Here is a 27,185-nt window from a genome sequence, read left to right as displayed (position 1 = left end):
CATTTTACAGATCCCCAATTAACAGTGGAAAGCTGTACTGGTATCTTACTATCTAACGTAAATGAGACAGGAAAGAAAAAGAATCTTGTGTCAGCCACACCTCAGGGAAATGTGCCTGTAATCTTCCTGTAATGGAAGGCAAATATTTTTAAGAGCATTCAAAAAGCAGAAAATAGGAAATAGTGATTTTCCTATCCCTGTAAAGCAGGATTATTACAATCTACAGTAACTTCTTCAGTACAGAAATTTCATCAGTCAAAAAAACATCTTTTTTGCATGAAACAATACAAAGTACTTATTTCCAGAACTTAGTGGGTTAAACACAGGAAAATATAAAAGTTACTTTTGGATTTACCCTCAGCAAATAAACAGATGCAGAAACCAAATCCTCTGACTCTGACATTTGCAAGTTGTCGGTCAAGAGGAGCACAGTATAGTGTATATGCCATCTCTATTCACTCTGCTGTGCTTTAGGAAGCAATTTAGTTTTATTTGTACGTTTAGCACTTGCAGCATTCTTCTCTTATGAAGCAGTGAATTAATGCTCCTTGCATTTCTTGATGGAAGACATTCTGTGGGGTCATCAATGGCTTCAGGCACTGAGAGCTACAGTAGCACATATCCAGAAAGATGCCCATAGCTGCGGAAGGTTTGGATTGGGCTGTTTGGTTTACTTCTGACAAAGTAAGGTTTTATATAAAGCACCTGCAGTGCAACAGAGTGTACATAGATAGGTTTGTGAAGGGCAGTGAGAATTTGGAAGAAAAACAAAACCAAAAACCCAAACAAATAAACCCTTTTGCAACAGAAGGCTTATGCTGAAAAAATTTATTCAGGAAAGGCAGCTACTTAAAAAATAATTTGTTCATTTCCTAATTAATGTTTTTCCTTCACATGTACTCTTGCACTATTTTCTTTCAACAAAGAAACAGATGTGCTTCACAGGTAGGCAATAGAAAGTGCACAGATTTTATTTACATACTTCAGCAAACTACTTTTTTCTCAGCTGCCAACCTATCTGTTTGGCCAGCATCCACTGTAATCTGTTCTCCTTCATTATGTTAATCTGTGGGCGGAAAGATTTCTGTCATCTTCAAATCGCTTGTACAGCAATGGTAAACACCTTGGCCTGTCTGTAATTGGACAGGTGTCTGCATTGGTGTCACCCGGCTTTTAATTCAATTAAAGAACTGGCTGCTCTGCTCTCATTACCCACTCATTTCCTCTGCACTTTTAGTCAGCCAGTGAAATTTACACTCAGTGCTTGACTATCTCAGAGTACAAAGTCAGCAGTCCCATAGCAAAGATCATCACTGATACACGTGAATTAATTTATAGCACAGCAAAATACATTTTGCAATTAAAAATAGCCTACGATCCAATGGAGTTGGTTGGCAGCTTTAAAAAAACTTTCCCTAACTCCTCAACTGTCACACACTTAGACAGGCATCTCTTGTTTATACCCAATAATTGCTGATCTGATAAAAGTCCATCAGGCTTTCCAAGATGGGATGCTAACAAAGCAAAATTTGGCCACAACCGTACTTGCATATATTCTATTAATGTTAACAGCAGAGAGGTAGATAAATTGTCACTTTGACCAGGAGATAGAATTAGAGGCATCATCAATATTGAAAAAGAGGGTCAGCCTCCCACATTTGGGATATGAGTCCCATTCATTCAGCCTGCCACTACAGAGCAGCTGAATCCATCTAGACTTAAAATTTACATCATAGACTACGTTCCAAGCCTTAAAATCCACATGGGGAATCTCTGACGGTAAATCATTCTAACACACCACTCCTATCTGCCCACTCAAAGAACCTTCGGAAATAAATTAAAGTTCTAACACAGACATTTTGACACAGTGACCCCATGAAACTGAATAATGTCATTTGTTAAATATGAATGTAAAGTTAACAGTCTAAAAGAGTGATCTGGAATCACACCTAGAACATTAAGCCCACTTTATATGCAAAACTAGTATTTAATTTTCTATACTTTTATTTAAATGATCTTTAATTATTTGCAATATTTAAAGTTGAGGTTTAGAGTTGTGACAGAGAAAACGCTATGTTCATTCTTGCAGATAAGAGATAAAAACATTGACATGGACAGTAGTAAAGGGTCAACAATGAATTTATGGTAAAATGGATGCGAGGACTAGTCAGTTAGTTGCATCTTTATATCCACTCCATTCATCATTCTAACGCATACAGTATATAAGATAAAATATCCAGCTTCTTCCTTTCAATTCTCCATAAAACAGACATTTCTTTTGTTCAGTGCATCTAAAAGGGAGTTCTCATATATTTAGGTAGCTCAGCCAGATTCCGCAATATTCTGGCAGATTTTGAGTGGAAAAGTAGTACTTCTCATCAAGGAAAAAAATGGTTTTACCACTAAGGTATGAAGGCTAATATTATGTTCACAAACACTGAAAAATAGATTCAAAGGCAATTATAGTATTTTAGCAATTTCCTCCTCCAGTAAAAAGACTTTTATGAAAGCAGCTGCTTCACTATTTCAATCTACCATCCTGTTTTTTTCAGAAAGAAGCTTCAAAACACCACCAAGTCTTCAGAGGTGAAGAGACACACTTGCTTATGGTAACTTATAAGCTTTTACTCTGCATAATTAATTGGTTAAACAAATATAAATTGAGTTGAAGTTTTTAAAATACATTTGTTGAAGGAGCCTGCCCATAAAAACAAAACTAATCCCACTCACCCACACAGAAAAGCTACTTAATCTTACAGATGTAACACAAATACTAGAGTTCTTTCCTCACTTCCACAAAAAAATGCACTCAACTAAGACAGCGGAAAATGACAATTTTGCAAGGCTAGTTCAATAAATTTTTTTTTCAGGTATTATTTACTAATTTTAATCATAACCAGGCACTACTTTCATACGCAGCCTAAAATCTCAGCTCTGCTACTGAATATTAAGGTACCCAAAGTCAATCACAGAGCTTACGCACACAAATTCCATTTGTTTCACAAGCTGAGTGTATTTTTTGCCAAAGGGACTTTTCCTTGCCAGATTTTTTCATTGGTTGCTCCCTAACACTCTACTTCAAAAGGACCTATTTTGAAATACACATATTCCAATTGAAAGAACACTTGACCTTACAGATTTACCTCAAAACTTGTTTAAGCTCTTAAAAAAAATATAAAATACCAAATCTCCCCTCCCCAAACCTAAAGACTATTTAGCCAATTTGAATGCCTGAGGTCTTACAGCATCTGTCTAACAAAGTCACTTGTGTGTCGAGATGCATCATTGCCACAGTACACTTACTCACAGTCCACTGACCAGAAAAGGAAGTCCTCAGCTGACTTTGTGTTTATGACAGATTGTAGCAAAACTGTTTAAGTACATGTATCTTCTAAATACACATTTCTGGACTGAAAGCTTGCGCACATCAATCTGTTGCACACATCTGCATTCTTAAAGCATCTTCTACCATACTACCATAAGTATAGCACGTGTCGTGAAATTCTGAAGAATTATTGAACAATGGGGCACCTGTTCCAACTCTTTGGCTTATAAGAACAAAAAAAGATTTATTTTAGCTACAGAATTTCAGTGGCTTAGAAGATCTTTTTTTTTCCCCGCAATAGAAAAATTTCATAACAAACCATACATAAACTCCACTGATCCTGAAGATGCAATTCAGGCTGCAGTGGTTCAAGGAAGCCTGTTACATTCCCCATAACACAGGGCAACTCTCTAGCCGATTCAATTTGTGGAAAACATTAGCCCAACAGTCCAATTTTGCACCAAGAGTTAATTAACCACAGAGAATATAGGTTCTGTAATATCTACCACTATGTTACTTTTGATTCTTCCACAAAACTTTGTCATTATTCATTTTCTGCAGGATTTTGGTTTAAAATTTGGATTTTTAATTTAAAATATTAAATTCTAAAAGTTTGCAGAAAGAGAATGACAACTTTTTTGCAAATTTTTTAGTATGTCTATAAAAAAACCATATTAATAATCACTTCTGTCCTCACAAACATTAAGAAGTTGATTTCTTTTTATTAATAAAGTATTTGTATGTAGCTAACAGTTGATGTAATTTTGATAAAATGTTCAGGTTTATTTAATCAGACAATTTACATTTCATATGAATAAATTTATACAACAGCATTGGACTGTAAACAATATTAATTTAGGTCTAAACTCAATCAAGTTAGAACCTTAATATTTCAGAATTTTAATATCATTTATGTTTTATAATGCATATATTGAAAAATAGGCTGTTGGTCTGCTAAACCAGCTAAATGAAAGGAGGTACGAACCTGCATTCTGCCACTGATTTAGAGTCATTAGGAGGCTCAAGCACCACTTGACAGCTCAGAGAAACGTAATGTGCATAGACAGATCTATTGGCTACCCTACGCTGCATTAGTGGCCACAGTCACAGATGCAAGCAGGGGCTGAGGTGCAGCTTCTGGTGCGCTCCCTTCAGCTTCCCCCACTAAGAGAGATGTGCATATGGGTCAAAGAGAGACCATATACCCTTAAGACACCCACAGGGACAAAACAGGCCAACAACGAGCATGGCAGCCCTAATAGTTACATGGGGCTCAGTACACGATACTCCTTTGTGGGGGAAGGATGCATACAGCTTCCCACATCTCACACCCTGTGGCATGGCACGGTGAAGGAAATACCATCGTTCTTCCAGCTATGGGAAACATTTAGGTGTTTTCCGTCACCCATCTCTGCTTCTGAGCAAAGGTTACTTCTACAAAATTAGGATAAAGAGAAATAGTTTACCTGAAAACAACAACCATTCTTGCATTTAAGTGTAGTTCAAACACCTGACAAAGCAGCTCTTGAAAACCATATTTTCAATACAAAGTTTCAGCTTTTATTACTTTAAACCTCTGTCAGATTTTAGTTGTTAGTAAATGTAAGCTAAACATATCAAACCTGGTTGGTATGTTGTGACTCTTTGTACCTACATTAAAAGTTTTAGAACATTAGAAATTTGTCTCAACTTGTAGTAGGGATCTGGGATCTCCTAGTGCTCTGGCCCTGCAGATATTTACATTAGTTGGTTTGCAATCCAAGTGTAAAATATTTGCACCAAGAGCTTTCAAGTAATTTCAAGTGCATGAAAGTAACACCCAAGTTACTAGTTTTGCGTGGCAAACTACCTGGTTGTGGCAAATTGCTTAGAGGCTCCATGTAGATCAGAGGACCCCTCAGAACAAAACGTTTCCCAAGAGCCACCCCAGGCAGCAAGCTCTCATGTTGGGCTCACCTTGTGACATGGCCACCCTTGGCTCCTGGCCTGAGGGGAGCAGCCGGCCCCTGCTGCCCCCTGGCCTTGCACGGTGGGGCCTGGGCCCGGGACTGCTCCCCACCAGCTGGAGGTGGCTGTCAGCGTGCAGAGGCTGGTGGTAGAGCCACAGGCTGCTTTGGCAGTGCCTGCTGGGGCCCGGCAGGGCTCTCCCTGGGAGGGAGCACCCCCCAGCCGGCAGCATTTCCCTGAGCACGGGCACCTGCCCGCCCGGCCATGCGTTCCCCCGGCCCCTCCATCCCTGGCAGGAAGCCCCGGCGCCTCTTCTGAGGGGCTCCCGAGCTAGCGTGCTTTCAGAGCAGAGGTGCAGCCCAGCCACTTTGATTAACCGTATTAAATCATTAAATTAACTTTTCCTGAGATATTCATCTGCTGACAATAAAAAGACTAAAAGGTGAAAAGTAATTATAAATATGTGTCGAGGGAAGGAGGGAATGGTGACTGTGAGCATTCAGAGGGGAAGCCGTTGACAATTTCCTCGTTATCGTATGTGCAGCCACGACTGCAGCTGCAGTGACACAGGCAGGATGAATTGCAAAAAGCCATACAAAACTGGAAGAGAAATCTGTAAGAGGAATAGCAAATGTCTGTGAATTCTTTTGCAGAATATTATATTGAAGTATTATTTACAGGTTGCACAAGTGTTCTTCACTGCCCATAATTGGGAGCTAGTAAAAGTTAAAGGCTGGTCAGGCTCCTAAATTCTACAATGAGAGCGATCTGAATTATAAAATATTTTTCTCATATGTGCTTGACAAGAGACATGTCAGAGCACTGTGATTAGTGCCACAAAATCCAGTCTGGTTAGAGGCAAGACAGCTGTGTACCCCAGGGGTTGATTGTGGGGCCAATACTGTTCAATCATCATTAATGACCTTGACGATGGGGGAAGTGCACGCCCTCCGCAGGTTTGTGGATGATACAGAAGGGCCACTAAGATGGTAAAGGGACCAAAGCATGTCTCTTATGAGGAGAGACTGAGAGCTGGGACTGATCAGCTCAGAAAAGAGAAGGCTCAGGGTGATCTATCAATGTGGATAAATACCTGATGAGAGGGAACAAAGAAGAAGCAGCCAAACTCTTCTTAGTAGAGCCCAGTGATAGGGCAAGAGTCAATGAGCACAAACTGAAATGCATGAAGTTCCACCTGAACACAAGAAACTACTTTTTTTGCTGCAAGGGTGGTCAAACACCGGAACAGGCTTCCCAAAGAGGAGTATCTTCACCTCTGGAGAAATTCAAAGCTTGACTGGATATGCCCCTGGGGAACTTGTGCCAGCAGACCTTGCTTGAGCTGAGGGAATGGACTAGATAATCTCAAGAGGTTCTTTCCAACCCAAATGATCCTGTGACTCTGTGATATTCTGGATTTCACAGGAAAGTACAAGCAAGAGATGCTCACAAACAGTTCTGAAATGCTGTGTTGTAAAGCTTCTTTCATTTATTTAAATACTAATTCCAACTTAAATTCCAAATTTTTATGCCACCATGTGGAATGCACTGTAATACAGAGGAAAGCAACACAGCCTTCAGAATGTTTCTGAGGTTTTGTTTGGGGGTTTTTTGTTTGTTTGTTGGGGTTTTTGATGTGATGACCCTGTACTTCCTTTATTACTCTGCTGAGTGTGACTGCCTGTATCCAAAGTGTATCAATGTTATTACATGTTTCTTTGAAGGCAAGATGGGCTACACAGTATTCCTTGAACCCCCCAAATTTACACTCTAATTTTATACTCTTATCCTAGAATACAGATCTTGAGCACCATGTTGAAATACATTACCTTATACAATAAACTCCTGGTTCAACAGTCAGCACCTCATTTTAAGGATTTTAATTTGAATATACATTTATTGGATTACAGCAAAAAAACCCCCACATTTTCACATTTTGAAGATTGCAGGGGTCAGTATTTGAAGGATTTTGGTTACTGACTCCTTAGAAACAGGCATTTGAGACTGGGATAATGCTCATTTAAAGACCTATTTAATACTCATCTCCGCTTTTCTTCTTGACAAGGGTAAAACAGTTTCTTCTGAATTTGACACACACAGAGGACAGCCTTCTGGGAAATGGGTAATGCTACTAATAATTTTTTGTTGCTGTGCTCCAGTTATGACTCAGGACCCTATTGCACAGAACAGATCATGGTAATTGTTCAAAAGTATGTACAGTCTAAGTATAAAACAAAACACAACAGATGGGTATAAAAAAGTACAAGGAAAAAAGTAGGATAAAGAGGGTTGTCAGTGCCCTCAGATGTATTTGCAAGCAGAAGATTAAGTGGTGCCTAGGCTTAACAGTGAACGAAAACTTGAATGAGGGAGTGGAAAAATAGCAGAGTTGCTTCATCAGCAGTCCCACCAAGAGCTGTGGCACTTTCCTCTCTGCTGTTGCATTAGCAATCCTGGCTGTGAGGGTTACTGTAGCATCTTCTCATGGAATTCAACAAAATAATTTTGAAAGAAATTTCCCTGAAATTAGGGAGAAAATAAGTAAAATTTACTTTCTCAGCAAACTCAAAGGAAAAGTAAGCAAAGACAGTCTTCTGGTGGGGTTCTGTGTTTATGTTAACTTTTGATTAACCAGGAAAGATCATTCATCAGGTAAAGCCACACATTTTCTTGGAAGTCTCACATTTGTGGGTAACCATTTCTCAATGTCCACAGAATAGTCCACCTGTGTAGGCTTCACGGAAATCAGTGGGATGAAGGTAAAATAATTTCAAGATCAGTGATGGAATTTTTCACTTCTCAGCCCTGACATCACCATGAGAACATGAATTACTTATTTCATACAACGCCAAAATTGGAAAATACGTAACTAAATGATTGTGCAGCAGATAAAAACAACAAAAGGAAGCACTCCTTACACACAAAACTGAATTGGAAAACTTACTGTCATTGCAGAAGCCAAAGACATAAATGCATTGAAAAAAGAAAAGCAATTCTACCACAGACCATTAAGTGTGATGGTCCAGATGCAACTTTCAGCCTAGGAATTCCACAAACTACAAGATGATTTTTTATTAACAGGAAGACTCACTCGACACATCACATCTCTTACTTTTTTCCCCCCTAAACATCTAGAATCAGACATTGTCAGAGAGGTCAGTGGTTAAATACAGGTATTCTTCAGTTCTTAGGGTCATTTTATTTTGCAGTATTCAACAGCTATCTGCTATAATAGACTAAAAAACGGGGATATGTTTACTGTCTCTATTTAATAAAAAAAGAAAGCCTTACTCTTCTGCCTCCTGAAAGCTGCATGCAGATAAACTCTTACCTGTCCAGCCTGGCATAGACTTTTTCATAACCCTGACACATAATCATGGCACAATGCCAACAAATTTAAAGAAAATTTTGGTTCTATCCATCAGCTGTGAATAAGCTATCTAAACCATATGCTTCTACTATTTAATTTACAGTAATAGAATTGGTATTGCTTTACAGCACATATAAAGACTATTCAAATAAACAAGTTCGTCAAATAATTCACAGTAAGAATAGAAAACCCATGCAAGTCTTGGTACTGTAAGCCCATTACTTCACAAACAGCCAAGAAATTTCAAACTGAAGAAAATAAAATCTATGCATGTTTGCTTTTGGAAATGTGTACATATGTTATGGCAGAGAAACAATGCAGAACATATATACTTGTGTAAAAATACTAAGCATATGTTTACCTGGTCTTCAGGAAAGCAGCAATAATATACTGCCTGAGGGTTAAGGCACTTTAAGACTACTAGAGTGCCCAAAGCTGAGCCAAACCATCAGCTTTGATCATTATGTCAAAAGCACTTTTTAAATTGTTATTAATTATATAATTAATTGTAGAGATTATATAAACAAATCTATTGGTCACATTTTGTTACAATTAAAGTAAGATTTTGGACTATTGCCCCATTTAGTCACCACATAACAATATAGATTGTTGACTGTAAGGTGCTCCCTTGCCAGGCAACTTCGCAGCAGCCAGCAAAGGCAGTCTGTTAACAGAGAGCAGAAAGCCAGACACACTATCCTGACAAGAAAAGAGGTCCCAAAATGTTCTCTACGTAGCAGAAAGAGTGCAGCATTTCCTCCTGAAAACATCTGCCTCCTATGGATAAAATTATCTAGACTCCAGGAAATACCTCATGTGCAATGGTTCCTGTAGCTCCTGTCCACAACCCACAGCTCAGCAGTGACCAAACCCCTTAAGCCCAAGGCCCCAAATTCCTTCATACCGTAACAACCCGCCTCTACATCCCAGTGGTATCAACCAAAGCATCTGATCAACATAAATGCATGCAAGTTCCCACTGAAATCAGTTAGGTTTATACGATTTAGGCCAGTATATCAAGTGCGTTCATATATCAGGTCAAATAGTATCTTGGGACCCATATTTAGAGTTAATTTAGGTTAAATGGACATAAGAATGGGGAAGGAAAAAAATTTAAACATGTATACTAAGCAAAAACAAACAGAAAAGCATTTGCCTCCCCAAAATCATCAACAGAGTGGGAAGGCATAACTTAAATAATTTTTTTATCATCTGCATTGCATCTTAATTTCTATTGTTCTTTGAAGTCAGTAGATTGCTATGTATGTGGATGCTGACACAAATACTACCCTTCCAAACATTACCTATGCTGTGTATACACAAAAGTAGACAAGTAATGTTTTACAGCTCAAAAAAAGGAGGTTATAAACACCCCATGTTATTAGATGTGCCTAAAAAATTGATACTTAACAACATTTACCTGTGACCATACTAGTGTCAGCAAGCTCAGCACTAGTGATGGGTATGTTGGGACCATCCTCTTCGTATGCTTTCAAAATGTACTTCTCAATTACACCTATGACCCCAGCAGGTTTGTTCCAGGTGACCTCAATGCTGTAACCATTTATACTGTGAACTCTTGAGGGAGTTGGCACATTTTGTGGAACTGTAGAAGGATAAAATAGAAAATAGAGAAAATGGCAGTTCTAAGGAGACTATTGCCCCTATTCTTCACTTTTAATGGCCGCAGTAAATCAGACTCAACCATTAGCATAAATACAATTTATTAGAGTTGTAATTTTCAGCATTGATTTAATATGACTGCACATCTTGAGCTATTCAGTTTAAGCTATATTTCAAAACCATCAAAACCCCATCTACATAACAGTCCTCCTTAACTTGTTGTGATTTTCCGAAAACATTTAATGTATCAAACATATTTAAGCATCACTCACAAAGAGAGGAGGTGGATTGTATGTAGCTAAGAAGTTCAGGCTTTATAAGCATACATCTGAAGGAAGCAAGATAGCATTGCAGCAGAGAAGGGGTTGATATTTATCTGTTGGATATCTAAGCCACAGAATGCCAACAGCTATGAAACATTTTTAGAAATGTGCATTCTCATTCACAAAAGTACTTCAAAAAATTCAAGCTCTTCCATTTACTTTCATATTTCCACAATGCCATACAACTGTCTCAAGGCAAGGCAGAGATTTGTAAGGCCTTTTTGCAAAATCCTTGGCTTCTGATCATTTCATTTTATAAAAAGAAAAACAAAGGGGGGAAAGAAAGGAAAATGAAGATGTTTAAAAGCAACTGGAAAGCCAAGCTCGTATATGCATATAGTTGCTAATAAAAAAAAAAACCAACCCAAAACCATCCCATTTCCCATAACCTTTAACTATTTATTAGATATTACTATACCAAGTAAAGGTCTGGCCAGTAACAACTTCATCACAGATGACTGCACAAGGGATGCAGAGGAAAGGCCCAAGGAACACTATGGCAGGATGATGGATGATGAGTTTGCTGTAAATGCGTGTGGACTCCCTAGCCCTGCTGATGATCATTCACTTTTCTCACCATCAAATAACCTATTTTTTTGTAATTTGATTGTTTAGTTTCATTAAATATGAATGCAGCCTTGTTTTTTATAAGAAGGGTACCAGAATGGAAAGTATAAAACCTGGAAGTTGTGATTCTTGTGTAAAGTAAGAACGTGGTACTCTAGGAAATCTTCAGTTACTACAGTAATACATTGATTTTATTAGTTCTGAAGTGTATCGCAGGGCAAGATAAGGTACTGTATAGCAGATGGTCTTCTCATAAGGGACATAACAAAACCAACTCAAAAATAATTAAATAGCGCAATTATTCTCCAGCCCTGGGGAACATGGGCTGGGCTGTGGTCAGCTTGCAAACAAATTTATGGTAAACCTTGCAGTTGCCAGACAGTTGATATGAAAGTATGCAGGTATTTTCTCTCTTCTGGGCAGTACAAAACAATGACTGTAAGTTGTATAAGAATTCATTTGCAAGTCCAATATTTACACAGTTATTGTATATTTTTTTAAGATCATACATCAAATATCCTGCAACAAAAGAACTCTCTGGAATGCAATTAGGCTTCAATTTACAGAAGAGGGAAAGTCAGTTAAATAAAATATGCAGAAGTGTAAATCTTCAAAAATTTGCTGGCTCAATAAAGTTTGCAAAAACATTGAACAGAAGAGGAAAGGTCCTTTAAATTTTCTTCATAAAAATACGTGAAAATTTTGATCTTTAAGGCTCAGCGGGTATTATGTTCCTACTTTGAAACCTTTTCCACAAGTCACACACTGCTTTTCTAGTAAATATTGCCACATTTTCACACTCAATCTATGGACTTCTCGTTAAAGGAATCCTCATTTAGCAGCACTGAGCAGCACACACATGTGCAGGTAATACAAAGAAAAACTTTCACAAGAACATTTTCTCCCTAGCAACTGTATGGCCTCTTATCTTCCACAGCTTGTGCCAGCTACCCCAGTACCTCCTTTCTCTACATAATTCTGTATCATTAAGTTATACGTAGAAAAATACAGACTTTCTGCAGCAGACTCCTGTAACGTGAGATTAGATGTGCACATATGAACACACCTAGATGCACAGCTGTTCTTACTCAGCTAATGCAGTCAAATCCTTTCATATTGTTTGCTCTCACATAATTACATAATCTAATATATATTTGGAAAAAGACCTTGAATTATGTGTGGAAAATACTTGCCTGAACAAGTAGCTGAAGACAGTAATTTGGTACCTATTCAAAGCATTGAGCATGTTTGCTCCTTCAGAAACACTACGCAGCTTACACTACTCAAAATTGTTGTGGCAGGATTTTCTCCAACCTGACATTAGCTAGCTAACAAACAATTGGAATAAGTAAGACTTAGAATTATATTTACCTGATTCTCTTGTACGAACATGGGTCCATCCACTAGATACTGATCCTCCTTCATGTGAGGCAACCACCCTATAAAGGTATTCTTCAAAGAATAGAGAGAAGTATAGAGGAGGGGGGGAAAACAGAAAGAAAAATAAAAACCACACCACCCTGAACTTGGTAATACATTAATACAGAATGGAAAAAAAATTATGTATTTCATTTAAGGACCCAACATGTTACCTGTAAATGGTTGTAGACCACTCTCATAAACACTCTGCTCTTTTCCTCGGTATACTAGGATGGAGTCATTTCCCCTGCAGTTAACAGCACTGTCAGTTGATAGGCATCCATCCAGATTGACTCTGACAGCACTGCTGGACACAGATGCCAAGTTAACGACAGCACCTCGTGTAAATTTAACATCCTTCATGCAACCACCGAAACCTAGCAAACAGTAAGGGATTAGTATCACATAAAGAGCCTCAGTCATTAATTAAGAATCACTTTTGTTCCTTTCAGTCCTGTATTTTCAGCGTTAAAGACTGTAATGTGCGTATGTTGACTTCCAGCACGGCATTCTGTCCCCACTTTCAAGATACCAAGCTGGTAAAAATTCCTGGTATTCTGGTGTTGGGTTCCTGCCTTACTGAACTATACTTTTATTGTTATCAATCCCATCCTGCAAGGAAATAGCTTTCTGTTTTTTCTTCTGTCACTTCTCTCTTTCAAATTACTACCATAAAAGCAATTCTGAGTTTGAAAATCAGCTTTCTGCTGCTTGCTAATATTTTGTCAATATACATACTTCCTCAAACTAAGAGGACTATGTAGATTAAAAACATAATTGACTTCAGGACATCATGGAAGTGTATCAGTTTTTCCTAATGGGAATATAACTGGTATGCTGTTTACAAACATACTCTAAAACCGTAACCTCAAACTGTTCATTTATGAGGGAAAAAAACCCTTAATTTTATATTTATTTCTATATATACTTATAATATTATTTCTATGTGTGAAACATTCCTATCAACATTACAAATATGTTAAATTAGTTACTTGCAGTAAAATCAACGCTAAAAAATTCAGAATGCAGTTAAAATTTCTATATACTCCTATGACTTAATTTACAAATAAATTAACAAAGTCATAAAAAATAGTTCTCAAATCTGAGTACAGCGATCAGTGTTTAACATAAAACGAAAGTAAGCACTAACCAAACTGAAGACTTCAATTCATTGAAGAATTATCTTTGTAAATTAAAAATCAGCCTCTCTCAGATCAGTGCTCCTTTTAACCTTTGTGAAAGCACCGTATTTACACCTTATGTACTTTTATTGTCTTTATTACTGCAACATGGCAGATCACAGTAACACCTGCCTTAGCTACCTGATCTGAGAACCTAATATCCATACATAGTTCATTCAAAAAGAAAGGAACACTGAAGTTAGACACCCATTTTGAATAACCCTCTAAAACACCTCCTCTCTCTATTGTGTCTAAATTCCACAATGCTAGAAATTTAGACAAACTGCTCCTTAAAATTAATACATCCTAATTTAAGCCTAACTCCTACTCCACAGTGATCTGCTAAATTTCTTAGGCGGTTTGTGGCAGAGGAAAGAATTAGTCCCAGTCTGCACGGGCATCTAAATCATCAGACAAAATGAACAGTTTAGTTTGTGATAAGATGCATACCTATTGTAATATATTCTTTCTAGCATCTTTTTAGCTGCATTTATCACCGTTTGAAGATTTCTGATCTTGCTTACCCTCAGGTAGCTGCTAAATAATGACAGCGCAAATTTTCACAAATATTCCTGCTAGCTCCCTTCCATCTTGCCCTCTCAGGAGGGCATGTGATGGGTCATGCAAAGGCCCTTTACTCTTAAAGTTATAACTAACATGGAGGTGGGAGGAGGATATTTATCCCATACTTGCTGTGAGGAAAGCAATATTCCTTTATTCAAAATTAACTACCAAGCAGCCATGAACTGAGAAAACCTTTTGTAAGTATTATTAAAGTGGGAGGGTCTCCGTATTTTATTATCACACCACTGCATCATTATAGTCCTAAATAAAAGTATGCTTAAAAGCTGTAATGTCTAAACTCACTTATCTAAATCTACATCTAGAAACACACAAGAATATTTTTATCTTGAAACACTCTGAACATAAATACACAGCCACCATCTTATTTTGCAGCATGAGGAGGAGGCTTGGTGAAAAAAGTAGTGTTTATTGATGTGCCTCAACTCGCACTTCAGATATTCACTCTAGACTTTATTTTGCCCTAGATTCTTTGATCACAGATCTCTTTGCTGCAGGATCTGTGAACACATCCACTCACGAGGCTGTACCATCTGCTACTAGGCAACACTGACACAGTACCACCGGCTAGCTCTTTCGGGCCATAAATATTATGCACCCAGACCTGGAGGAAGGTTATAATATATGCGATACCTACAGCTGGAGGAATACTTAAAACTATATTTTAGAGCTATCTGTCAATGCCAGTGCATGGATTTGATGCAAACTATTCCACAGTACTGAAGCTGTGAAATCACAAGGCTTCAGTGCAGCTCTTCAGAGCTTACTTGAATGCATGCATTCAACGTGAGTTCATGCATTCAACGCCACTTACTCCCCACTAATCACTTCCTGACAGCTACTTATTTGCCCACAGTATCTGAAAAATACACCATGACCGATGAATAGATTTGTAAATAATGAAAAAACATACCCAAACTGTAAACAGAGCTAACAGACACCTCACGTGTCATACAGTAGATCCCTTTGTGGAGGCCACTAGTATCAGGCTGTAATTAATGCTCCTCTCTTTTCCCTAGAATTTTGACCAGAACAGAAGGATCACAGTGATAGCTAAAAACATGACCGCTTCCCCTTCTTCTGATAACATGGAAAACATCACAGTAACAGCCAAAATCCAAATTCACGGGTTTATACTCAATTTTTTAGACCAGAATCAGTACCACCTAAAAAAGGGCTAATAAACTGTCAACTATTCTTCCATGTGGCAGCATCCAGCCTCCTTACAGTGATTTAAGCTATGTTTACAGTCTTCTACTGGTTTTGTATTCCAGATCTGCAGATCACAAATAGATAACATGAAACAAATTTATCTAAATTGGCTTTCTCTGAAGATTTGAGAACTTCTGTTTGGGCATCTCAGATGACTATTTGCTACTCTCCAGTTCCTCTCCTATTAGTTAGATTGCTTCAGATATCAATGGGTTGGAAGAATTTTTATAGCATTACAGAGGAACCAGGACTAAGTAAAGCTAGATGGGTAGGAATAACTGGTAGCTAAAGAAGCAATGGGTGGGAGGAAAAAAATCACGTTACATATTCATGAATTTACACTATCATCAGGAAAATGTCCACCTTGTACATTACACCAGTTTTTGAAAAAATGTATCTTCCTCTTGGTGTCATCTTACCTTGTTCTAAGCCCAACTCTTTACAAAAATTCTGAACCTCAGGTGGGATTCCTCCTATGTAGACGGGTGAGTTTACTTTCAGCTCCCGAACACGGGGTTCAAGCATCTGCTCTCTCAGTTCATTCATACTTGCTGAAACTACAGAGCCCTCCTTATTCACAGTGACTTCGTTCCACTTTCCATCACAATAAGACAGTCCTATCCAGAGATCCACTTGTGTAAAGACAATGCCCGTTTTTAAAAAGATGTTTAATATTCCACTTTTCAGTTCAATCTATATATTTTAAACAAGAAAAAAAGATTTTGAAAAAGACATCACATACGCAGCAACAACAGACAGTTATTTTACAAAAATCATCAAGGGAGTCAACAAACAAGATCAATGAACAATGAATGTTTATGTTCAGGATAGCAGAAATTACAATAAAATTGTTTACACAAAACATGCAAAATATAGTGCGTAGGAATGTAGGAAAATATAATCTGGTTTTTTTGACAACTGACTGGCACTAATGTAACTAAATAAAAAGAAAAGAGTGAATCGGGACTGTTTTGCTTTTTTTTGAGAATGAGAAAACATTATTTTATCTATCAACTCATTTTTTAGAAGAATGTAACAAGATAATAAGGAAATGAAATGTCAGACTTGATTAAGGTCTTTTTAATTGGCTGGTGAACTCAATTTCAATTTTTTCCAGCATACATTGATTCTTACACTCATACATTTTGTCCTTATTCTTCTAAATCTTGTAAAAACATAATTGGTTTTGTATGTGCTTTTTGAGATAAATTTTACTTAAATTTTTCACTCCAGAAGTTTCCAAATGCTTTACTACAAGACTCTTTATGCCAGCTGAATGGAACACCAGTGGGCTGAGGCTGTAAATTGACATGTATAAAGCACTAAACATATAGGTGTTGAACCGGTAGTTGAAAAATATGGATACATAACACATAGGTGATGAACGGGTAGTTGAAAAATATGGATACGTTCAAAAAAAAGGCATTACTGTTCCCATGCCAAAATCTTATTAAGTTAAATAAACCCTACAGATTTAATATAAATGCTTATCACCAATGTACACAAACTGACGTTTTTAGGTTACGGATAACATTACAGTATTTGTAATTGGATTAGATTTCCTTAACAGGGACCCCAACTGAAGAAAGAACTCAACGGTTGAGATGTCACAGGCAATACAGGTCCTGTTCCAGAGTGGGTCCATACTTTTTCCCATTTCCAGGAGTTCAGAGACCTTCATAGCTAAGGACTCTACAATCCAAGTGAAGGACTGATCATAGCATCAATGCTGACGAGTATAGCTTGAAAAAGCAGTCCATTGGACAAGTCACCATTCTCCTTCACTGATGAGAATTAATATGGAGCACACTATGCTGGTGTGAAGAAAGCATTCAGCTACATGACTACAGTAATATGCCAGCAAGTCTGCCAGACGTGGAAACTGGAGAGAGGGCATGGTGTTTGACAGAGGGTCACTACTCAGCACATCCCTCTTCCAATTTGCTCATCTCGGCATAGTCTTAGAGCAGGCAGTGAATAATGCTTGTGCTTTTTGCGTTGACCTAAACTGACATTTAGAATGCCCAAGTGCAGCTAAAGATAGAGGACCACTGTTCACTTTGAACTGTTCTACATGGTGAAGTTAAAAAAAAAAAAAGAAAACAAACTGAAGTCCTGCATAGATCTATCATTCTCTCTGTATTGAGCATAGGCTGAGAAAAACAACAGATAAATTGTTTCCTTCAGATAAAATTCTAGGACCACTTAATGAGCTTGATTGTTAATCTGTCTTTGGAAAATATATTATTACTTTAAAACAAAAACGGATGAAGATCATCTTATTCCGCCAGACATCTCAGTTACCACCTCTCAACAGAACAAGAGCATTGTATCACAGCTCTAAACCTGAGCAGGTTCTCAGTTTAATGCATAAAAGCATACTTGCTTTTCAGAATATGGGGTAAAAATATTAATACTATTCCCTCTGCACACAATTCTTATTTTGATATACCTGAGCCTGTCAGGTTGGAATTAGGAAAGCCAAAGCTTAGCCACAATCTGGAAGAGTAATTATGGCTTCATGTCCTTTGAACTGGGAAGTCTTTCTGAGATTCAGGAATACAAGCAGGGATAAGCAACGGACTTCAAAAGAACTTGGCAATGACAGTCAGTCTGTGAGCCCTTTGAAAGAAAAAGTACGTGGTGTTGATGTTGATCCATTCTTTCCAGTTTCAAGGTTAAATCAATGAGGTTAAAGAGATGTTCTGTACTGGTACTGGCCCTGTCCAGACCTGCCAGCCAGAGAGCTGAGGCCCAAAACAGACCCCTGAATAGCCTACTCAGAATCAGTCACTCTAATGGAAAGGGAATCGGAATCTCTTCCTGACACCAGAGAGAAATCACTAGTGACCAACAGGAATATCACCTTCACAAGTCCCACATGAGTACTAGTCACTTCTTTGCTAATAAAAAAAGATTTCCAATTTGAGTTCTCAAAACACTCATTTCACACCCCTCCTTAGTTCCATCACAGCTAATGCTTTCATCTTGGATGCTGGTTATTTTACTTCATGCAGCTATTCAACAGTGCGATTCTTTTGCAAAAAAAAAAAAAGTTCCTGCAGGTCTTCTTTCTTTGCAGCTTTGCAGAAGCAAATCAGCTACAATGTTGTGGAGCTGGTGCCAGTGTTGCACATAAGATTAACAGTGCTTGGGCTTTTGCTGCTCTTCTAAGAGCTCAGCATCAAAATCAGTAATGCAGATTCTATCAGCAGTCACAGTACCTTCTTTCAGTCACAGACTCATGAGGAAACACGTGCCAGAGTGAGAGCTAGTGCTTCATGCTAGTTTACCTGGTCACAGTTTGCTCATAATTATTATGCCTGGATCCAAAGAGAATCAGATTGACCTCTCTGGCTTGAGTTAATTTTCAGGGCATGGAAGAAGTGACCTTTACACACAGCACCTTTCTAGGTCATAATTTTGTCTTGGGCAGAAGACAAGACAGTCTTCAGCTGTTGGTAGCAGGCCAGCCGTGTGTCTTGCTATAACCATTCCAAAACTATAAAGCTAATAAGAGAGCTGTGACCTATGCAAAGGGAAGGGTCAGGGAATATAGTCTTACAACGGCACTCAGGATAAGCGGTATAGCTTCTAATCTGTTTTGCAGTTGAAGTGTCTCCTGACCAAAGCTCCTAACAAAGACATCATAGCTCATGCGCAACATGCTACACACCTCATTTTCACTTTCTATTAACCTTTTTTTGTGAGCTCAAGTGTACGGAAAAACCTTCTGTCATCATTATGTTTGTGCAGAACACAAAGCTGTGAGGGCTGGAAAAGCATGTGTATACCCATCCTCTCTAAAATTCCTCATCTTAAAGCTATGGAAATGTTGAGGTCAGGAGGAAAGTGAGATAAAAAAAAATTACTTGACTTAGGTCAGATGCTAAGAAAAAAATCTAATCACAGTTTTCAGCTAAAAACTATATAAATATAAAACTGCTAAAATTCTGGAAGTATGAATAGAGAAGGAAAGTGTTTTGTTTAACTACTTCGTGCTTTTTGACTCCATTTCAATTTAGTTAAGTTCCCTTCCTCCTTTACAGTCAGAATCTATTTTCTCATATTTCTGTCGGTCTTTCGCAGAGCAAGAGAAAGGAAAAAAGATCATACACTGAAAGAATCTCCAGAAGAACCCAAACCCCATGCTTGTCCCTGTGAATACTGTTCATGTAAATAGTGCACCTGAACTGTGAATTACACACAAGTCTTTTCAGGACGGTACAGCAGGGTATGCATAGGATCTTATGCTATTAGCGCATGATTTTGGTCATTACTTGAGGCTAAAACTGAAGTAATAACATGTAATTAGCAAGACTTGTTATTGGAACTCATGATTTTTTTAACTAGGGCTGCTTGAAAAAGAGGAAAGTATCAGGTCTAGCAGAATTCAAAACCTAGGAAAAAATGATGTGCTGGAAAAGTCAGTAATATAAAAAGTAAATACAGAGTAAGTTATAGCTGACCTGAATAGGAGAAAAATATATTTACATGTTTTAGGTCAGAAGTTTAAAAGAAAAGGGACATTAGATATAATGCCATGCAATAAAACAGGCTGTGACATGACAGCCATTAGCAAAACAGCTCTATATTAATAAATAAATGAATGAAAACCAATAAAAATGCAGAAAGGGCAGATAGGGTCATAAAGAGTAACAATCAAAACTCTAAATGTAAATCATTGCTTCTTGGACCAACTGAAGAGATATTACTCACAATGTAATCCTCTGTAATAACTACTAGTTGGTGCTAGTAACTATAGTTTGACCCACTAAGCAATGGTGACCAGTCTAAATACATTCAGAATTCTTGGGGGAAGAAAAACATGAAATTCCAGAGCCATGTAACTAATTTAAAAAAAAAAAAATTAAAAACTACTACTAACACATTGAACCTTAAATAAAATATTTGAAAAGATGGAAGCACAAATACTTCTGGGCACAAACCAGTCTTACTTAAGACACCAAACTGAATGTTCATAGGCATTGTCTGTCAAATTTGCCTAATACAGGATTTGTGCAGCTTCCTCTACAGTGTTGGGAAAAGCGACAGGGATGAGATGGGCTTAAGCTGGACCACTAATTTCCATCTGTATGTTTCAAATCAGAATGAAGAAATCAAACTGATTATAAAAACATATATATACATTAAAGAGAAAGGCTTACTAGGATACAGGACAATTTCCGTCACAAACTTTCTGATTTACAATTTTACTAATTTTGTTCTAATGCAAGAACTGGGAAATTGGGTGACTCTATACATTCCCAGGAATGAAGCAAAAGCTTTTAATATACATCTTTTATTCTCCTTTCTAATCATTTTTAATTCAGCAAAAAGAATAAATCTGCTTTTCATATATTGAAAGCTTTCTTATTTATGATATAAATAACACAGATAACTTCTTCTGAGCACTAGCTGGAGTCTTCTGGCTCCCCTTACACTTTGACATGCCCAGCATTTCAAACAAGTAAACCACAAAAAAACCTTCTGGTTTGAAATTTCATTAAGAGCTGGACATATCTTAGCAGACAAAACTCACAGGTCAAATCTTAACATAGTTATTTGTATTTCTGAACTTACTGCAAGATAATCTGGGCCGTCTTTATTGTAAACAAACAAAAGCAATCCATTCAGTTGATCTGTTCTAAATTTGAACGAGATCTCAAACTCCAGCCCACCACTGAAAACACTTGAATGCAGTTCCAGGAACCCTTGAAAGAAAGTGAATACATGCATAAGTTAATCAAATGTATAAATAAATAGGTTCAAGAAACTAAAAGCAAGATTCTAGGTGCTAGTGCCTACTCTGACATGAAACACTTGGGTTTCAAGATTAAGGTTTACCACTTTATTGTTCACACATTTGTAAAGGACAGTTATCTATAACGTACTGCATCAAACCAGACTGGTGCAATGTCCTAAATTTTGCTACCAGGCATATTTTTGATACATTATAGGCATCTGTGTCTCTTCAAAAGTGAAACTTCACCTTTCACGTGCATATCAAATCTGCATACAGTTACAACAGCACTACCTGTCTGTGCATGCAATTCCTCTTTCATGCGATAGTCTTCTGTAAACCCAGAAACCAAATTTTAAACCATCTAAGATTAATCTTATATAACTAAAACTGCTTTGAAAAGCAGGTCACTGCAGTACTTTTGATACAATCATCTTTTATATCTCGAGAATATACTTGGCTAGTGCAATAGTACAGCAAACTACCTTTGCCAAGAAAATGTGCTCCTTCAGAGAGGACAATGGGGCATCCTTCCCAAATATGATAGACGTTGTTTTGCTCTTCAGCATCCTGCCAGTTCAAAGATTCCCAGTTTTCATAGGGAGTATGTAATTTTTTCAAAAATATCTCACTGAGACACCCCACAAATCCTTTCTGGACAATCATCTTCATCCCTGTAAAAAAATAAAAGTTTTTTAAGCCAATCACCTACAACCAAACACAGGGATTAATTTATGTTTTATACATGATCACCCTATCATATACGTCCATGTGTGTATTGATAACCAGCCATCAGTCACTTCATAAAGTTGGTCTCCCAGCCAAGTCAAGATTTCTGAATGGGTCTAGTGACTAAAGAAAGTAGCTGCTGCTACGTAGCTAGAAATCATTGAAGTCTTCGAGATTTTGCATACAGATACTTTCAAATCAACAGCATAAATCTACTCCATGAAGATTCCAAGGAATTTTTTTCAGGTTTACCCTCTTTAAACAAAACAATAACGCACATATTTCTGGTTTTAGTAAAGTGACAGAGAAGGAAAGAGGGAATTGGGCTCTAGTGTCCCTCATATCAAATCATCAACTAGATTTCACATCCTTACCTATGGTGGAAACACAAACTTAACAAACAATTTTGCTTTTCGGTTAATATGAAAAAAACAAGAGCCTGGATATGAATCCAGTGAGAACAGCTGGTTGTATACTATTTTTTTTTATGCAGTCACCCCTCTGTTCCCTGATGGCAGAATAAACACTCAGCATATATATCAAGTTCATATATGAAAACATATGTTTATTGATTCTTCTGGAAGCCAGCTACAATCCAGCTCCACATAAATACAACTGTAGAATACAGATATATCCATAGACCATGGAGTTCAATGCAACAATCCCTGAAGAATACAAACTCGCACCAAAAAAGGTCAGTGTTGTATCCCTGCATGCAGGTGGGATGCACAACCCTGTGTTTAAACTAATAAAAACAATTTGTATGTGCATTTTGGAAAATAATTTGGGAATCTATAAACTAAAACATACCCGTAAGTTCCACATGCATACCAGTTCTGTGCATAAAATTCATTACAATGTACACAGACCTCATACACTGTTTTACTGCTGATGAAATCAGCTATATAAATGTTGCAATCTAACCTGAAAGGTAAAATTCGAGAAACATACTTATTTTCGATTAAAACAACTATGTAAATAATTAGGCAAATTAAGTAATGTCCTTATGTTTCTGACACAATGTCAATACAGCCTACAGCACTGGAAAAGCAGTTAAGTCAGTGCCACTGTATAGGATTCGTTATATCACAGTCATACTCACCTACATCCTTTCTTACAATAGTATAACCCTGTGGAAGTCCTCCAACAAAAACTCCGGTGTTCTCTCCAATAATGGTGCTGCCACTAGTAGCTAAGGAGGAACCTGGACAAAATAGGTTATTACGCTTGTGTTCAATGCTTTCAAGAATTTTCAATCCAATAACAGAATATCAGTGTTTGATAAAAGCTGCTAATGTAATAGAATATCCTAATACTTTTCCATACATATCCAGGAAATATTTACAGCTCTGTTTTACAGAATATCATCAACACAACCATAGATTCACAAGCACAAAAAGACAAACTCCTCCCACTTAGTATTATCAAAGATTCACAGCAGACAGATCCCTCAGATGCACAGACAAAACAGTAGCGATTTTGTCAGAAAATTGAGTGATTTTTTGCTGTGTGGATGAATAAAGGTAGTTGAAAAGTGAGCAATACCCTGAGTGATACCAAAATAATAAAGCAAAATGGAACTGAAGTTATTACCTGTGTATTGACCATCCACTGTGATGTTGCCCAGTGCTTGAATCCGTGTAGCAATTATTTGGTGCCAACTGTTATCATTGTACTCCTTCCCACCATCATTAGTCGGAGTGACTGCGACAGCAGATCCCTTTTATTAACAGAAGAATCTGATTTAGAATGTTATGATGGCAAGATTTAGAATTACACCTTACTGTTTATAACACACCGTGGTACACAACACACAAAAAAAGACAGAAGTCCTTTATTTAACTTCTTTTAGAATACTGAAAGATGTTTAGGACTGATTTCCCCACTAAATTAACCTTCTCAAGTAATAAATGAGAGATCAAGGATCCAGTTCAGTTTCAATTAAAAATAGAAAACCTTATGTAGTTCCCCTGATAAAGACAAGGATGAGGCAGAAATTATTGAGGGTCATGTCACTCAGATTTTGAGTTTTGGTTTTTTTACTTATATATTAATTAAGTCTCTGTTTAACTACTTCATGGATTGCTGTGGGTTTGAAGTTTATGGCCATGACTCAATATTCCATCTGCAGAAAGCAACTGTATATCAGGATTGCTGAGTGCAGCACCTACCTACAGGAAGAGACCCCCAAAAATGTATTTGTAGGACAGTGTATATGTTCTGTCTCTGTTAACGTGGCATCAAGAGGACTTGAATTTTTAGGCGAGAGTATAATACACTTAGGAAGGAAAAGGTCATACCAAGAGATTTAGAAAAAAGAAAAACAAAACAAACAAAACAAGGTAGTTATTGAAGATGTTTGCACTGTCCAAGGGATGTCTGTAAAAGCGTTTTGAAATTTAACTAGAATTTTTACCTGGTTTTGTTAAAAAAAAAATTATGAGGGGGTGGAATTTAGAGACATCCATGACAAAATACAGAAAAATCTTTTCTGAATTACTCAGCAAGAGGAACATAACAGATGCAGTTGTCAAACCAGGTCTCAAGACTGTAAACAACCAAAGTATCTCATACATTCTTATAATGATGCAATAAAAATAAAATTAATGTATTTCAAGAATTTTCACGAGATCTATATCCAAATAATCTTCTAATTTCCCAACAATTCCTGTAATATTGTATCAAGATTTTATATTGTACTTAAACCATCTGGAAACTCAAAGTTATTCTGCTGAATTCACAGAATAGAGTTGTCCTATGTATCAGGCATATGAATGGAAAAACATTTCTTTGCATAGCCACTACATAACATTAAAGAACCGCAACATCTGCAGTTGCTTTACAGCTTAAGACAGGCTTCAAAAAAACAATTTCCAAAAAAACATGTAAAAAAGAAAAATAAAAGTTTCCTTATAATTTGGGGGTCTATCTTGTTACTTTGCAGTAGCAAAACAGATAGTTCAGAATTTTGGGTTTTTTCCCCAGATCTTCTAGTACTTTCTGGCTCAAGGACCTTTAGAGTTATGCATATGAAGAAAACCTGTTGACAAAAACAACCACCTATTGTGATTAATACTAAAAACCTCTTGTTAAAATTTAGTATTCTACCTTTAGTAATGTGCATCACTTAGAAATTGCTTGTCAGCATACAGAATTACAGTCACAGTGTACATTTCACAGTACATTTTGAATTGCAGACTGCCATTGTGTCTGCTAGGTATGAAAATATGATACGTACATATGAACCTGATTACAAAAAAAAAATCCCTAATAAATGTTTACAGCATGTTTCCTACTCCACTCAGCCAACATCTTGTTACTGAGGCAGTCTGTACAGCAGTCCTCTGTCCCACGATAACAATACAAAGCTATATATCCTTACATACTAATGTGCACTTTTTCATATACTATTTTTTATTGTCTTCTCTCCTATTTCAACATTTTAATATTTTACAAACACACATTTCATTATCGTAGTTTAATAATTAAAACCAGAACTGGTGTCATGCCCAATTAATGTGCCCTGGTAGCATGCCCATTAGTTTTTCCATTAGTGAATTCAACAATACTAATGGGATTACTAGCATGGGATGCTAATTGGGCGTGACATAAGAAACTGGCTTACTTCTTAGCATACCCTTGCTAATGATGAAATTAATGAGCATTTTATTAAATGCTGTCTCATCAAAGTGTACTTAGTTAGCGTTAAAATTGTTACAAACGATGCTGCATTCTAAAGATCAGGTGCCTGAATAAGTGGTTCTTCATATTATGTTTGGCAACAGTCTAGAGCATTAACAGTTTTACACACCAGAAACCACACTTCTTTGTAACCAGTTCAGTCTGGGACCACACAACTATATGTGCTAACCTGTGCTTAATTTCAGGGGAAAAAGAAAAACAAACAAAAAACAATATTCAGGGTACCGCATACATCACATCAGAGGGCTCTGTACGGCGCTTTATCCAGAACCATCTGAGTGACTACGCAATCACATTCAAATATCCTGTTGTGAAATGGCTTGTTATGCATTTTGGAAATCACACACAGGGAACCAAATCTGGATTAGTCTGCCAAGCCATACAACAAGTCTTAATTTTTAGTAGCCCACAGGCAGTAATAACTAAATAAATACCATTCTCTGTGGCTATTCATGCTGATGTTTACATTCACAAAAATACATAGAAACATCACAAACACGGATCTTCAAAGATACTGTCTAGGTGCCAAAGACTAAATGTAACTGTACTTCTCCCAGTCAAGTTTTTAATGCCCAAACTCCTTCCACAGCAAAGGTGAACAAGTACTGAAATTCTGCCAATGCCAAGCAGTAAGGTGTAGTTGGGATTCACAGCTCGGTGTTCTCAGTCCTCCTCTTTTTTTTTTTTTTTTTCCTGGGAGTAACAGTCACCCTCAGACTGTGCCTACTACTTCAGCTTCTACACAAACCACAGGCAACGACAAAAGTATCTGGTGTTCCTCTCTTTTTACTGTAAAATTTAGCAAATGGATCATCTTTTTGGCAGAGTTGAATTCAGTTCCCTCCATATTGCGAGAAGAATCCCAATACTCTATCCACAGACTGTCCTAATTACTAAGGAAAAAGATTCTCCAGATTGGCCTTGAATTTCCACTGTTAGTGATTTCACTTTGTATAAAATATTCAGTGCTTCCCTGGGAAAAAGATATAATAAATGACCTGTGGCCACTGAAAGATAACTACAAATTTAGCTAGGGTTGATTGTGTGATTTAGGGGCGGATGTAAAGGCATTATGATGAGAAGAAAATCCACAGACAGTTGAAGGCTTGCAGGCACACTGAGTTTGGAGGAAGGCCTATGGAACAATTTGATTATGCAGACAAGACTGAGAAAGACATCTGTTAGGAAAAAAACCTCATGCTTCCTGGACCATGAGTAGAAACGTCTGAAGAATGACATGAAAACAATTAGGAAGGCAAAAAGAGCAGCTAGACAACACAAAAGGGAGACAAAAGAGATGGTCGGAAAATAGCTAAATGAATGGTGGTGCACATAACATTGAGAAAAGTATGAATGGACAGGAAGAAAAGGATTTGTAATTAACACTTGGAGAAGGAAGAAGTTAGGCTGCTGAAGACTCCCCATGAATGAGACTTGGCAAGACTATCCCCAGAGCAGATAT

General features: G+C 37.3%; 1 protein-coding gene across 1 annotated transcript in view; it reads right to left on the bottom strand.

Moving 5' to 3' along the window:
- Positions 1 to 27,185, bottom strand: part of USH2A (usherin) — a 390,408-nt gene that overhangs the window by 218,835 nt on the left and 144,388 nt on the right. Inside the window, exons 22-29 of the mRNA XM_056357449.1 lie at positions 23,615 to 23,741; positions 23,124 to 23,225; positions 21,778 to 21,966; positions 21,133 to 21,263; positions 15,969 to 16,242; positions 12,748 to 12,951; positions 12,527 to 12,607; positions 10,063 to 10,248 (exon numbers count right to left, since the gene is read on the bottom strand). Of these exons, the coding sequence (XP_056213424.1) occupies positions 10,063 to 10,248; positions 12,527 to 12,607; positions 12,748 to 12,951; positions 15,969 to 16,242; positions 21,133 to 21,263; positions 21,778 to 21,966; positions 23,124 to 23,225; positions 23,615 to 23,741 (1,294 nt within the window). The remainder of the gene's footprint in view (positions 1 to 10,062; positions 10,249 to 12,526; positions 12,608 to 12,747; positions 12,952 to 15,968; positions 16,243 to 21,132; positions 21,264 to 21,777; positions 21,967 to 23,123; positions 23,226 to 23,614; positions 23,742 to 27,185) is intronic.

The sequence above is a fragment of the Falco biarmicus genome, chromosome 12 (assembly GCF_023638135.1).
Source record: "Falco biarmicus isolate bFalBia1 chromosome 12, bFalBia1.pri, whole genome shotgun sequence".
NCBI lineage: Eukaryota > Metazoa > Chordata > Aves > Falconiformes > Falconidae > Falco > Falco biarmicus.
Note: the sequence above shows the minus strand (reverse complement) of the source record. Positions and strands in the feature narration are given on the sequence as shown.